General features: G+C 37.6%; 1 protein-coding gene across 2 annotated transcripts in view; it reads left to right on the top strand.

Annotated features, from left to right (window-relative positions):
• Positions 1–16349, top strand: part of BRD7 (bromodomain containing 7) — a 39437-nt gene that overhangs the window by 15408 nt on the left and 7680 nt on the right. For both annotated transcript variants that reach the window (XM_043898420.1, XM_043898422.1), the window contains exons 5-10: positions 1097–1241; positions 5921–6031; positions 11305–11489; positions 12497–12620; positions 13252–13327; positions 16106–16213. In XM_043898420.1, coding sequence (XP_043754355.1) covers positions 1097–1241; positions 5921–6031; positions 11305–11489; positions 12497–12620; positions 13252–13327; positions 16106–16213 — 749 coding nt within the window. The remainder of the gene's footprint in view (positions 1–1096; positions 1242–5920; positions 6032–11304; positions 11490–12496; positions 12621–13251; positions 13328–16105; positions 16214–16349) is intronic.

Raw genomic sequence — 16349 nt, 5'->3', positions numbered from 1 at the left:
TGAGCGTTAGGTATAAAATACATCAATTCCCTACCACTGTGCCTGGCATGTGGTAAATTTATTTTTTAAATTGCTGCTGCTATTATGACTTTTTAAGCATTTTTAATGCTGTGATTATTTGGAATAAGAAAGCTTTGATATGCCAAATTTCCAGAGAAAAATAACAGTCTAATGAACTAATCATATAGAGCAGTGGTTTTCAACTCTGTCTATCCTGTAAGTACCAAAATTCAACCCTAGAAAAACCAGTGCCTGGACCACTCTTCCTCCCCCAAGAGAGTAGCATGTAGTGGGTCTCGGGTTAGCCTCCCACCACACTAGAATTCTTTTTAAAGCTCCTCTCATGATTCTCGTGCACAGCCAGAGTTAAGAACCTGTGATAGAAAGCACTGGGTCTCAGGTTTGGAGGTACTATGATAATCTTTTTAATGTCCATTTTTTGAGCAGTCCCCTACACACATGATAGAAGCTATATGCATTAATTTAAGAAAATGTATATGGCTGTCCTTTGGTATCCCCAGGGGATTGATTCCAGGAGCCCCCTGGGTACCAGAACCCAGGGGTGCTCAAATGGCAGCGGTCCAGTGAACAGTCAGCTCCTACACCCACATCTGGGAAGCCCTCAGACAGAGGGCCAGCTGTACTCAGGAGGGTACGGCAGCTCTGTGGCCCACCGAGAGGCCAGGCCCCCTTAGAAACCAGGGTGGGAGACTGCAGGTGTGTGCTTCAGTTACTACTTCTGCTTCTTCTCTCTGGTTAATAAACAATACATAGTATTACTCTCCCAGAGTACAAGACATTTTTTAGTTAGTCTAGATTTCTTACTTTGTTTCATCTTTCCCTGTGTTGGAGATGTTGCGAATTAATTAAGCTGCATATTTTAAAAGATTCTGTCTTAAGGGTACAATTTATATGTTAAGCATCTGAACCTTATTAAATAGTTATTAGTCTTTAAAATCATTACTTCAGTTTTTAGTGAAAAACATATTAGCCTGCTACAAATTCTACATCTGAAGGATTTCCTCTGACTTAATACTCCTTGACCAGTAGTTTTGTTTGTAGTAGAAATAAAATTGCTTTTTTCCTGTCTTCACAGAAAAGACCCAAGTGCTTTCTTTTCATTTCCTGTGACTGATTTTATTGCCCCTGGCTACTCCATGATCATTAAACACCCAATGGATTTTAGTACCATGAAAGAAAAGATCAAGAACAATGATTACCAGTCCATAGAAGAACTGAAGGTAACTTATTATTTATGTTGTATTGGAGAATAGACTGAGCTATGCTACAAAGTAACATTTCTATTCAATTGAGAGTCAAACTTTTGGATCCTGTGTATGGGAAGTCTTTGTAGAAATCTGCATGTCTGGTATTCATAATCATTCTCAAGTTTATTTTAATATCCAAAATCTATATTTTTTTTTTTTGTCTTAGAAAACATATTTGAGCTTGGTGATAGAAAACCAGACAAAATAAGTCATCTGCGGTCTTTAGTATTTTGTGGGTTTTGGTAAAATTTTGAAATTCATGTGTTCTATGAGATATTTTCTCAACCTTTAAAACGAAAATGTTTGATTTTAAATTTCAGATGAATACAGGTAAAATTGATTGTTTTTTAATTGTAGTTGATTTATGAAGTTTTATTGGTTTCAGGTGTATCACAAAGTGATTTGGCTATGTATTTTTTTTTCTATAGATTTTTACAAAATATTGAATAAAGTCAGTATTTTAATGGAAGTTGATTGATTTAGAGTAGCTTCTTTTTCTGTTTCTAGACATGTAAAATAGAGAATAAATTGGCTTGTCGAGAAATACCAAGCAGAAGTTTAATTACATTTTCTAGCTTGGTGAAAGTGAGTTGCTCCCTGAACTCACTTTGGCTGTATTTTTTTAGCATATTTTCTTCAACATTCAGCAATAAGAAATTTTAAAATTACAAATAAAGAACCTACAAGCCACGAAGATGATATATATGTCTAATGTTATAGTTGACGTTTTTCTATCTTTGAATAGCCTTGGTGTATATGCTGGTTTCAGAGTTAAGCTTTTCATTTTAATCACCCTAAGAAAAGGAGCCATGTGTTTTCTTTTTTAATTTGCTCTGTACCAAACCACCACAAATTCAAGTGGTTTAAACAGTGTCTACTCTCAGTTCAGTTCAGTTCAGTTGCTCAGTTGTGTCCGACTCTTTGCAGCCCCATGAACCACAGCACGCCAGGCCTCCCTGTCCATCACCAACTTCTGGAGTTCACCCAAACCCATGTCCATTGAGTCGGTGATGCCATCCAACCATCTCATCCTCTGTCGTCCCCTTCTCCTCCTGCCCTCAATCTTTCCTAGCATCAGGGTCTTTTCCAATGAGTCAGCTCTTCGCATCAGGTGGCCAAAGTATTGGAGTTTCAACTTCAACATCAGTCCTTCCAATGAACACCCAGGACTGATCTCCTTTAGGATGGACTGGTTGGATCTCCTTGCAGTCCAAGGGACTCTCAAGAGTCTTCTCCAGCACCACAGTTCAAAAGCATCAGTTCTTCGGCACTCAGCTTTCTTCACAGTCCAACTCTCACATCCATACATGACCACTGGAAAAACCATAGCCTTGACTAGACAGACCTTTGTTGGCAAAGTAATGTCTCTGCTTTTCAATATGCTGTCTAGGTTGATCATAACTTTCCTTCCAGGGAGTAAGCTGGCTGCAGTCACCATCTGCAGTGATTTTGGAGCCCAAAAAAATAAAGTCAGCCACTGTTTCCACATCTGTTTGCCATGATGTGATGGGACCAGATGCCATGATCTTAGTTTTCTGAATTTTGAGCCTTAAGCCAACTTTTTTGCTCTCCTCTTTCACTTTCATCAAGAGGCTCTTTAGTTCCTCTTCACTTTCTGCCATAAGGGTGGTGTCATCTGCATATCTGAGGTTATTGATATTTCTCCCTGCAATCCTGATTCCAGCTTGTGCTTCCTCCAGCACAGCGTTTCTCATGATGTACTCTGCATGTAAGTTAAATAAGCAGGGTGACAATATACAGCCTTGACATACTCCTTTTCCTATTTGGAACCAGTCTGTTGTTCCATGTCCAGTTCTAACTCTTGCTTCCTGACCTGCATACAGGTTTCTCAAGAGGCAGGTCAGGTGGTCTGGTATTCTCATCTCTTTCAGAATTTTCCACAGTTTATTGTGATCCACACAGTCAAAGGCTTTGTCATAGTCAATAAAGCAGAAATAGATGTTTTTCTGGAACTCTCTTGCTTTTTCAATGATCCAGCGGATGTTGGCAATTTGATCTCTGGTTCCTCTGCCTTTTATAAATCCAGCTTGAACATCTGGAAGTTCACGGTTCACGTATTCTGCAGCCTGGCTTGGAGAATTTTAAGCATTACTTTACTACCTTTGTTTTTTTTCTGAATGAACATTGTAGTGTTCTCACCTGACCGAAGGGCTAGACCCTAATCATTTATAGAAGGAAAATAAGACAGTAAATGTTATCTTTACTTGGTCTCTTTTTTTTTAATACATATTGATTAGCTGAATTTTATGAATGATACTAGCATTTAGTTCTGTCTTTCCTATCAGTTTGAATGTATATTTCACTCTGAAAAGCCTGAATTATATACTCTTGTATTCAGAGAAACGAAAATTTTTCTCAACTTTTCATCTGGTGAAAATTAAGCTAAAACTGTTTATTTCAGCATGTTTCTGATCTTATTGCTTAATGGAAAATTTTTCAGTTTTTTTCCCTTTCTGTGAATAGTTTTCCTTTGATCTTTCCCTTACAATGACAAGAGAGAGTACAAGTATGCCCACTAAGTGCTTCTGAGCAAATGGTCAAGATTTATCATAATTAAAGTGAACAAGTATTTTTAACTTGGAGTTTTCTGTAGAGCTATATTTTTTTCTCAGGAAAATTCAATAGCCCCATGTAATGTTTAATTAGCTTATCCAACTCATTAAGCTGTTCGAGGGTTTTTGGTTTTTTTTTAATACTTGGAAGTATGCAGAAAGGTCATTCAACTTTATGAACAAACAATTGCCATTACAGAAAAGTCCAGTAAAGTCTAGCACATGACAGTTAAGACTCATGGAATAATAGGGCTTCCCTGGAGCCTCAGTGGTAAAGAACCTGCCCGCCAGTGGAGGAGTGAAAGTGAAAGTCACTCAGTCGTGTCTGACTCTTTGCGACTCCATGGACTATACAGTCATGCAGTTCTCCAGGCCAGACTACTGGAGTGGGTAGCCTTTCCCTTCTCCAGAGGATCTTCCCAACCCAGGGATCGGACAGGAGATGCAGGTTCAATCCCTGATCCTAGAAGATCCCACATGGCGTAGATCAGCTAAGCCTGTGCTCTGTAAGGGGAAGCCACAGCACTAAGGAGTCCATGCATCACAACTGGAGAGTAGCCCCTGCTCACTGCACCTAGAGAAAAGCCCACGCAGCAACAAAGACCCAGCAAGCCAAAAAATATTACTATATAAATAAATAATTTTTTTAAAGATTCATGAAGTAACAGATCAGACCTGTAATCTGTAGAATGATCCAGTACTTTTTCCAGTTATAGGACCAGTGGTCATTTAGTGTAGTAGGCATCTAATTTGTCTCCCCTCGTTTGTCTCCCCTTCCCCAAATATATATTTAATAATTTTAATGGAATGGAAGCTTTTCAGAATATCTATGGTAAAGATTCTGAACCTGGGGTCCTTTGGGTAGCCTTGGATGAACCTTTAGAGGGATCAGGAATTTTATAAAATTACAGGAAAATTTTGTGTTCACCTTTATATTACATGTGTGTGCTTGAGGAGTGGATCCATAGCTTTCCTCAGATTCCTAGAGATGATGACTTAACAAAATCCTAACTGATTATAGAGACTTGGCCAAGAACTGAGGATCCACATATACTTCATCTGCGTTAAATTTAATACCAAATTTATTGTGACACTTGACTCAGTCTTCTCATGTACTTTTAAATAATATTCAGTCTACCTATTTTCATTACATTAAATGTTCTGAGCTGTCATCACTAGTTATTAAATAATGGGGCTTAAATGTTTTAAATTCAGAGGAGATTGAGGACCAGATTCTTTTTTGTTGAGTTTTTATCATTTTTATTTAGTAAGGCCTTGGCATAATCACTCTCACATTTATACAGTGTAAAAATTACTTAACCATGGAAATATGCAGTGGAATTGAGTTCCCTAGCACATGTGCATACTTTGAAATTTAAACCAAAAGTACAATTTTGATAGTCTGCCTACTCTGGTTACATGTTGTAAGTCTTTGAAGTTGTATGGTTTATTTCAGGTTGGCATGATATTGCAACATTCTGCAAATTATATTTAGCTTATAATAGTATCCAAACACTTAAAAGAAAAGTAGTGTAAATGTTTTGCCATTTTTGCTCAGTTAATTTGACTATGGTAGGAAATATTGTGATGGTAATTTAGCATTGTCCCAGTTTTCAGTCAAGATCCAAAATAAAATATTTACTTCAGTAATGGATAACTGTTTGTTTTTAAACTAAGGATTTTTTAATTAAATGAAATACTCAGTAATTATTAAATGTAAGATAGAAGTATTTTCTAATTCTCTTTGTGTGCAATAAGATTATACTGAAGAAACCCATTTTAAAATTTTATCTCAGAATCTAAAGTTTATGCAGTTACTATAGAATGTTTAAGAATTTGTAAAGGAATGTAGTAGGATGTTTAAATTAATTTAGCAGTATTTGTTTTGTTAGTTTTAAAACTTAATAAATTGCTATTAATGTTGTGTAGTGAACAAAAGGGAAGACAGTGTTTTTTACTGGTTTGTTTTTGTTTGCCTGATGGTGGTTTGGATTTTTTGAGGACCTGCGTGATTTCAGACAGGACAGGAGGGTGCTTGGTTTTGTCTTAATGCATTCCTCCCTGATGTTTTCTCTCCAGGATAACTTCAAACTGATGTGTACTAACGCTATGATTTACAACAAGCCAGAGACGATTTATTATAAAGCTGCGAAAAAGCTGTTGCACTCAGGGATGAAAATTCTTAGCCAGGTAAAGGAAATTCTTCGTCATAAATAATAATTATTATAAAATTTATATTCCTTTGATTTTGGTCATAGTGATACAGATCCAATACAGTTCAGGTTTTATTTTATAGAAAGGTTATATTAAAGTAGGAAATATTAAATGAAAAAAATATTTAACATAGAGAAGAAAATTACAGCAGGAAGATTCTCATTTGGAATTGATACAAATAAATATTGGCCTTCACTTGTAATTATTTTTTTGGAAGCTGTTGAGTTGGTATTCACCAGATAGACTTATATTGACTGAAACAGACATCATCTTGAATTCCAGGACAGGATAGATTACATGAGTTATGAAATCTTTTGGAAAGAAAGCACCCTATTTCCCTTTGCAGGGGTGGAAGCGAATGTTCTGGTGAAGCACAGAATCTCCTTCAGGTAGAAAGAAAGGAAATAGACAAATGAGCAATCACTCGGAATTGTCTGAAAGCCACCTCCCCACAGGAGCAGATTCTCCCTTGAAGAACAAGAACCAATCTATACATAGTGAAGTGTGTGAGGCGGGAGAAATGTATATGCAGAGGACGCATCATTATCATCGTCAAGCGTCATAAGGAGGCTCACACAATAGCTTATTCAAAACAAAGATGCTGTAGATAGTGGCAGAAAGTGACAGGAGTCTCATTGCAGAGCGGTGGTTGATGAAATTGAAGTGATCACTTGCATCTACTGAAAGAGGAGAAGTCACCAGATAAATCATGTCTTATGATGTTTTACTAAACAGCTGTGAATAGATGGAAAATTAACTGAGACAAATCTTATCTTGGCAGTAAGTCAGAAAACTGGGTTCTAGTTTTATCTCTTTTCCACTAACTTGTGGACCTTGGGCCTCTGTTCTTATCTGTAGAGAAGAAGGTTTAATCCGAGGTCTCCAAGATAATTGCTAGCATTAATATGCTGATTTTAGATAAGAGCTAGAGTAGGGAGGATACCAAGAAGAACAAGATAGAATGATTTTGCAAAAAAAGAAATGGGTATGAGGAAGAGAAAGAAATCAGAATCAAGAGCTCAGGCTGAAATTGAGGGAAGCTGGAGGATAGTAGGAAGTTGGAGGCTAGGTGCCTATGGTTTTCCAGCTTTTGTGGTGATCATCTGTATCAGTTTTAAACGTTTAAAGAATTGCCTTGGGGTCCTGATATCTTGGTGTCTGTGTGCTTGGCTCTGAAAGATTCTTAACTGAGGAAAGAAAAACATTTGGATTGATGATCATTCTTGCACTCCTAATATTTAGACAACATCAATTTCCACTCTTTCCTAAAGACTTGGGAAGCTGTAATGTAAGCCAGTTACCCATCTTTGGCAAAATATGCAGAGGAAAGGGAAATATTAAGTGTTTATCCCATCCTTTGCAGAAATACTCAGAATCCAAGACCAAGCCATATTCCAATTTTTTTAACCTGCAAATACTTATTTTTGTATTTGAAGTAAAGGTGCACCCAACAAATGCAATGTTTACTCCAGAATATGCACATTTAATTTTTAGAATAAAGTTTGATTTGCAAACATAATATATCCAAGTAAAATTTTCAACTTTGATTTACCACTGTTTTCTGATCTTAAAATAATGTAGTTAATACAAGATGCAAATGATTCCAGAAGCTCTTGCATTTTATTGGGGGTGGGGTGGCTGGAAGCACAAAAAAAAACTTCTCCACTTTCCCCTTTCTCTCTCTGTTGTCTTCCTTTCTTTCAGATCTCTTCCTGTTGAGGAGCCCTACCCATCCTGTGTTATAGCTTCCTGTTGACTGTTCTCTCCACCCTAGATGGGAGAGATTCTTAGAACAGTGATTTTTAAATGTTTAAATTTAGACCTTCTGAGTTACTCTTTTAAAAGCACATCTCCCAAGAGAGCCCAGCACACCCTTCCATGAATGGTGTCTTTTCAAAAATAACTGGTTTTTAATTCAGTGTAAAAGTTGTAGAGCAGTCATTCATCATTTTTTAGTTATACAAAGATAGTGACGATTAGTAGATGTGTTATTTTTATAAAGAGTGGACATATGAAGATTAACTGTTTTGATCTCCTAAATAAATACTAAATGCTATATTATATATATAGTCACCTTGGATCAGCTGTGCGGTCGAAACACTGTGGGACCTTAGGCAGGCCATGTAACCTTTCTCAACCATTTTCCCATCATGTAAAATGGCATAACAGTAGTACTTACCTCACAGAATTATACGTCATGAGTGAGAGCTCAGTAGGTAAAGGTTCGATACCTATACCTTTAGGTTATAGGTATACTGTTATCCCCTTCTCCAGGGGATTTTCCCAACCCAGGAATCACACCTATCTATAGGTATAGGTATAAGACAATAGGTGTTAGCCACTAATAATAAATGGCAAAGAATCAACCCTTTAGTCATTTGTAAATGGAGAATTGATAAACAGTATGCTGATTTGGAGACATTTTGGTTACAAAAAAGAAAGACATTGCTTTTAAAGTTCAGTTCAGTTGCTCAGTCATGTCCGACTCTTTGTGACCTCATGAACCACAGCATGTCAGGCCTCCCTGTCCATCACCAACTCCCAGAGTTCACTCAAACCCATGTCCATTGAGTCGGTGATGCCATCCAACCATCTCATTCTCTGTCGTACCCTTCTCCTGCCCTCAATCTTTGCCAGTATCAGGGTCTTTTCAAATGAGTCAGCTCTTTGCATCAGGTAGCCAGAGTATTGGAGTTTCAGCTTCAACATTCAGCTTTTAAAGTAAAATTAATTAAACTCAACTTTTTTCCATAACTTGTGTTGAAATTTAGAAAATTCCTTTAATTGAATTATTTGAATTTGATGCACTGTTTTTTCTTTTTTAAGTTTGAAAATATTCCTAATGTAGGTTCTGCTTTATAAAATTCTAGAATGGAAGTTAAAAGGTTACTGAGAACTTTGTGATCCAAGCCCATTCATTTAACCAACACTTACTGAGTACCTTCTATATGCCAGCCTCTGTTTCAGGTATTAGAAGTAAATTAGAAGTAAATGACTTAAGTGACATACACCAGAGGAAACACAAATGGCCACTAAATGCATATAGAAATAATCAAACTAATATTTTTAAGTACATATTAAAATAAGACCTGTTTTTAAAAATCAGTTTCTTTTTTGATCACACCCCTAAGTTCCAGGGATTGAACCTGAGCCACCTGTGGTAGAAGTTCCGAGTCTTAACCACTAGACTGCCGGGAGAGTCCAGTATTATTTTTATTTTTAATGGTACTTATCAGTTTGCCAAGGATTCAGGGAAAATTTAAAACACTGGTGAAATGTTCAAACACTAAAAATTGTTAAAACTTTTCTGGGAAGCAATTTAACAGTAAACATCAAAAGACTTAAAAAAGACTCATTCCCTTTGACCTAGTATTTTTACTCATGTATTAGTCGCTCAGTCGTGGCCAACTCTTTGCGACCTCATGGACTGTAGCCCACCTGGCTTCTCTGTCCATGGGATTCTCCAGGCAAGAATACTGGAGTGGGTTGTCACTTCCTTCTCCAGGGGATTTTCCCAACCCAGGGATCGAACCCAGGTCTGCTGCCTTGTAGGAGATTGTTTACCACTGAGCCACTAGGGAAGCCGTTTTACTCCTCTCATTTATTCAAAGAGAGAGGGATTCCTAGAGATTTTTATTTATAATAGCAGAAACTTGGAAATAAGTTAAATGTTCCATAGGGGGTCATTAATTAAACCATGGCACACACATGGGATAATATACTATACAGTTACTTAAAATATTTTAAAGAATATTTAATGGAACAGAGGGGAGATACAATTTATTAACTGAAAGAAAATTTTCTTGTGCAGTATAATTCTGATTTGCTAATATGTGTAATGCTTAGAAAAATACTAGAATGTTAAATCTGTTAACAGTTTTCCTCTTTAGATAATAAATTAACAAGGTTCTTACTTTCTCCTTTACCCATGTCTTTGTCTGCAATAAAATTTATTACTTAAATAGCTTTGACATTATTTTAAAAATTATGGTGGTTTAGTTGCTAAGTTGTGACCGACTCTTGCAACCCCATGGACTGTAACCTGCCAGGCTCCTCTGTCTATGGGATTCTCCAGGCAAGAATACTGGAGCAGGTTGCCATTTTCTTCTCCAGAGGATCTTCCAGACCCGGGAATCAAACCCAGGTCTCCTGCATTGCAGGCAGCTTCTTTACTGACTGAGCTATGAGGGAAGCCCTCTATATATATACATATTTTTATATATTATATATATATAATATATATGTATTTATATGTTATATATGTATTTATATATATCATATATATTTTAATATAATTAAAAATTATAGTGCAGTAAAATTAGCAGGGCTCATTTCCTGAGGCTGTCACAGTCTGCACTGCTAACACAAAAGAGGATGATGAGAAAAGGCCCCATCATGAGATCCAAGAAGCCTGGTCTTAGTCCGTGGTTCTGAGACCTTAGTTGGGTCATTTAGCATTTCTGGGCTACATTGTTCTTATCTGAATGACCTCTGGTCCTTTTCAGTTCTAGTTTCTGTTATTCTGTAGAAGTCTTCCCTGCTGTTGCTATGTATCCCTAAGGAGACTACACTCCATATTTTGTCCATTGACAACACAGAATTAAAAGGCAGAGTAGTCACTAGGAACAAGTCTGCCTCTTTAACATTTGTCCAGAAACCACAGGCCCATAAGGGATGCAGTGGAAAATTCAGCACATGTTTCACAGAATAGAAGCAATACTTCTTTGGTTAGAACATTATGCATTCTTAAAAAGAAACTATGCTAGCAGCCTTTTCTTGTTGAGGCGTGTTTTCATACAGGAAAATGCCAGTCCTCAGTGATCATCCCAGGATACCAAAATGTAAGAGATCTTCCAATATTCACATGCTCGTTTTAAAAATCTAATAATTCTTAAATTTCAGAAGATGAACTGTTCTATTAAATATGAAGTTTTAACACACTATTAAACTAAACTTTAAATTTACTACTGCTAAGAATACTTAGTCTTTATTCACATATTCTCTCCTGTGAACTTTTTGATGATGCAGTAAAGTTGCAAAGCATTCTCTTATTTTGGAAATTATCTGAATTGAAGGAATAGACTTTATTTTCCTGGTTCCTAACTATTCTGCTCTGTTGGTAGGGTTACATTTAACTGTTTTTCTTCCCTAGTTAATGACAGGATAAGTGTAAACTCTTATGAGGGAAAATGTGTTACTTTACAAATGAATGACAAATATACAATAAGAATATTGCTGAATATTTTTAGGAGAGAATTCAGAGCCTGAAGCAGAGCATAGACTTCATGGCAGACTTGCAGAAAAGTCGGAAGCAGAGAGACAGGACAGACACCTCGCAGAGTGGGGAGGAGAGCGGCTCCTGGCCAAGAGAGAGGGACGACACTGGAGACGCTGAGGCACAGGGCTTCAAGAGCCCCAATAAGGAGAATAAAAAGTAAAGAATCTTTGAAATATTAAGGTTAAGCTGTCTTCCACGCCAGTAATGGGAGAAAATACAATTCAGGGGCCTTCCTTGGGTCTGTGATTGGTTGGGTTTTGTCAGAGTCCATTTTGATGATTTGACACCCCTTTTCTCATACGAAGCATAGTTTGTCTAAACACAATCCAGAAAATAGTTCTGAATGTCTATTCTGTAGGGAAGTTGTTTTAAAGCCAGTAAATAGTCTCGAGGGACTCATGCTGTCAGTAAGTTTATATTAATGGAGCCATTTGTTTAAGAAAAAAGTTGTATATTCATTACCTCATTCCACAAAGGAGTCGAGCCCATACTTAAGCCTAAGCACAGTTAAAGCTGCTTTCTGAACAGATGGGCTGTCACTGAGATGTGTGCATGTTTTCCACTCAATGTCAGCTGGTAGCAGCAGTGTGAACCGCCGTCCTACCAGCCATCAGCTGAGGTGGCCCCACTCAGTTGTGTACGTGTCCATCCCGCTCAACTGCTGCCTACCTATCCTGGCGCCCAGCACCTCACTGTCAGCTCTGGGAGAGGGGGTTAGTTAGCAGGTTGGGACTTCTGCTGTAACAACATGAAGTGAACTTGTGACAGGTTTTTCTTATATTTCTAAGGTTTATACATTGTAGGACATGTTTATTTTAGATTTTATAAGTTGGACTTAAGTGTACCAAATTGTAAAACAAATTGTGCACCCCTCCGCCTTTAAAATATATTTGAGGTAGGGTTTGTTTTTATGAATATACTAAGAAAAATGTTTAAAACAAGTAATACTGGACACAGGGAGGGAACTGACCGACTACTTGGCTTGCCTTAGTGTTTGTGTGTTATTGGGGCCCCTTACCAGGTCACTAGGAGACAACGTTTTAATTGGTATCAGTAGTACAAATTTCTCCACTTTGGTTGTATTCATATTTGGAATTACATTTTAATGTTTTCATCTTATCCTCTTCTTTTTTTTTTTACTTAGTATTAATGTGTGCTTTCAGGAAAGACAAAGATGTGCTTGAAGATAAATTTAAAAGCAATAGTTTAGAAAGAGAGCAGGAGCAGATTGACCGCATCGTTAAGGAATCTGGAGGAAAGCTGACCAGGAGGCTTGTTAATAGTCAGGTGATGGAGCTTTTCCTTTCTTTTCATTACCTACTGATTCAGGTTGTCTGAAACTTTTAGTTTTTAAGTTGCTTGTGTACTTTTAATCCATATCTGCCATAGAGCTCTTCAGGACAGCGCTCACAGAAGAAAAAGTAGTAATATACTTGTTTTTAAAAATACATAATTCATACTATCCTTTGTTACTGGCTAGAAGGGTTTGGGGTTTTTTTTTAAGGGACATTAATGTGTTCAAATGTTGGAAAATGAACCACATACTTTTAAGATTATAAGAAAACATACACGGTCTTTTGAAGTCATGTTGTTTAGCACCTCGGTTCTAAAACCGAATGAATTAATCCATGGCTTTAGGTAAGTCACTTCTCTTCCCTGGTTTTCAGTATACTTTTTTTAAATAGTTTAAACAGAACTTGAGCACCTACACGGCTCTTTTAAAATTCTGAGATTTTCTAACCTTTATTTCTTTAACCCATCAGCACCTGTGTACATATGTGAAAGTTGATATGAGTATGATGATAGCCACCTGTAATATTAGTTTGATTAAACTAAGGTGAGATTTTCTGGTGAGCAATGTACATATGTATTATATATAAAACTGTTCGTGCCATTTGAATACTTTGGGTCTTTGCAGTGTGAATTTGAAAGGAGAAAGCCAGATGGAACAACAACATTGGGACTTCTCCATCCTGTGGATCCTGTTGTAGGAGGTAGGTTCACAGAATTAGACTGCGCATGAACTTGATGCTAATGTGGCAACTTGGTTAACATTTTAGAGGAGCTTGTTTAACTTTAGAGGAGCTAGTCTGAATATTGATAAACCCAACTATCATCATCCATAAGGAATTTGGCTAGGTATCCTGTATGTCATACTAACAGCTAACCTAACTTTATTTCATCCCAAAATAAGTGCTACAAAATCAAGTTTTCTTTAAAATATAAAGTGCCTAGGACGTCCCTGGCAGTCCAGTGGTTAAGCCTTTGCTTTCCAGTGGAGGGGGTGCGGGTTCAGTCCCTGGTCAGGAAGCTAAGATCACAGATGCCTTGCAGCCAGAAAACCAAAACGTAAAACAGAAACAGAACTTAACAGAAACAGAAACTTAAAAATGTGGTCCACATGAAAAAAGACTTAAAACATATCTAAGTTCCTGGATTATCATACCAACCATTAACAAACCCTAAATATTAGGTGGTCATTTCTAGCCCTGGTTTTAAGAGACGGGCACTTTTTGAGATACCTCAAAAAGACTCAGGCAATATCTCAAAACCTTCAGACTATGGCATAATAAAATTTAAGACTTTTTAATTTTAGGGAATAAAATGATTATATGTGCCATGTACTATACTAGTACCTTAATGGCAGTGGAATAATATATAGTAAATGACATTATATCTTTCACTGTGGTTGTTAGAAAGATTGTAAAGGTTAGGAATCACTTTTTTAGAACATCAGTCATACTTTATTTTTTCAAATGATATTTTAATGGAAATAGAATAGGGAATATTTTGAAATTTGATGTAAGAATGGGAAATATGTATCATTTATCTTTGAGGGAATCATGTTGTGATAAGCATGAGAATGTTTATTCTATAAATAACTCTTCCTGCTACCATTAGGAGGGAGATAATTAGGGATACAGAAATGAATAATGACAAAATTCCAGGAATTAGCTTCTAATATTTATTACTTGCAGTGAGGAAGGCACTGTCTTAGGAGCTGGAGGTGGAGCTAGGTGTAAAAGGGAACGAAACAGGAACAGACAGGTCCTTTCCTCTTACATTCTGTGGGATGGGGAAAGAAAAACACACAAGAATCAAGTAAAGAGATGGCAGCCTGTCCACCAGGAATCAGTGCATCAGGGGAACAGAGCAGCAGAGTAGTAACAGTGTCTGGGGGTCAAAGACGGCTTCCTTAAGAGATGTTTAGGTTGATCCCAAGGTGGTGAGTAAGGGATTGGGGAATAACAGGTGTAAAAAAAAAAAAAAAACCTTGAAGCAGAGAAGAGCTTGATGCCAGCCTGTCAATGTTTTCTTCTAACATTGCAGTACACTCTTGAAATGCTGAAGCAGGAGAACATTGATAGGCTCCTTGACTTAGAAAAAGAAGAACTGGTGCTATGATTTCAAAACAAAACTCTTTTACTTTATATATATATATATATATTTTTTTTTCTTTGAAAAAAAAACACTTATGAGGCCCTGCAGCCACTCCAGGTTGGTGCAGAGGGACAGGCCACACCGGGCCTCGCTGCTCAGGCGGGAGGAGCCGCCCCGCCGTGGCCGTGGCCGTGGCCGTGTGAGCCCACCGCCGCACCCGCCACTGCTGCCACCACTGCTACAACTCGCTCTTTTCGCTCTGGCCCCATTTTTTAATTTTATATGAACTTTTCATAGTAGAATATTTTAGGGTCTTGGGTCATAGAAAATGCCACAGGATTGAGAACATTGCTCTTTCTGATGTATCAGTGATGAAAATTTGGTGATAAGAGATGCAGCTAAGTGGATTTAGGTGAAACTCTTCTTAAAGGCACAAAGATCTGCCCCTTTCTTTGTACCTGGGGTTCTAGTCTGTGCTCTTGGTCTGGTTTTCTGGGTTCCCAACTATTGTAGACATTATCAGTTGCAGCCAACACTGACTTGATCCTCACACTCAACAGCTGCTCCCCCAGGAGCTGCTGTTTAAGGTGGAAGATGCCCCTGTCTGCGTCTCAGCTTCATCCTCCTGGTTGGAGGTACTAGTACCAATTAAGATACCAGATGCTTACCAAGGAAGGAAGATCTTGATTTAGAGGTTTGGAGTTTCTCACAAGTGCTTCTACTTTGTCACACTGATCACATGTGGCAGTAGACTCTATTCCAGGGTGGTCCTGTTACAGAAACCAGAGCTCTTCTTCAGAAGAAAACAATCCTTTCTGTTGGATTTTGTTAGAGACCACGTTCTATCCTGACACCATCCCTCTCTGTTCTTACGCTTACATCACAGATTTCCAAGCATCATTACAGGGCTTCATGCCTGGTTTACTTACGGGCTTTTCGTCTTTAAAGGCTATTCGTCCCTGCACTACAAGTCTGCCTCTTGTAGAGATTAATTTATCCTGAATGTATTACGAGTTCTTGTCTTTAATCAGGGATTTCCGCTTCTGTTACTTGACCTTTTCTACTGGTTTACTTCCATCATCTTAACATTGAAAGGTCCAACTTTTAAATATGTTTTTTAAAGTGAAGTGCAACATGATTATAAAGAATTCCAGGATGCTGCAGAGTATGATGAAAACGACCAGATTTGGATCCTGGCTACATTCTGCCTTTCTGAACTCAGATTTTTTTTATTAAAAATAGCTAAAAAAAAAAAAAAAAAGATGGGTATAGTAAGGGCTGCTCGGAGTGAGGTGGATGTCCTGAAGCAGTGCGTGCACAGAAACTCCGCAGAGCACCATGGGGTCACTACCACATGAGCTGTCTCCACCATGCTCACTCTTACGTTTTAGAACCAGGCTATTGTCCTGTGAGACTGGGGATGACAACTGGAAGACTTCAGTCTGGAGTGAATACTTTGCAGGGATTCAAAGAAGATAAAAGAAACAAAGTGACTCCAGGTAAGGCTCCCATGTGGTAGTGTGGTTTTTTTCTCTTCTCATTTTCAAGGAGTTGAGGAAAAGAAGCATAATTACCATTACTTTAACTTTATTTATGGTATTTTTGCAACATTAGATATTTTAAAGAAACTGAAAA

The sequence above is a fragment of the Cervus elaphus genome, chromosome 4, assembly GCF_910594005.1.
Source record: "Cervus elaphus chromosome 4, mCerEla1.1, whole genome shotgun sequence".
NCBI lineage: Eukaryota > Metazoa > Chordata > Mammalia > Artiodactyla > Cervidae > Cervus > Cervus elaphus.
This window is presented reverse-complemented; position numbering and strand designations above follow the sequence as displayed.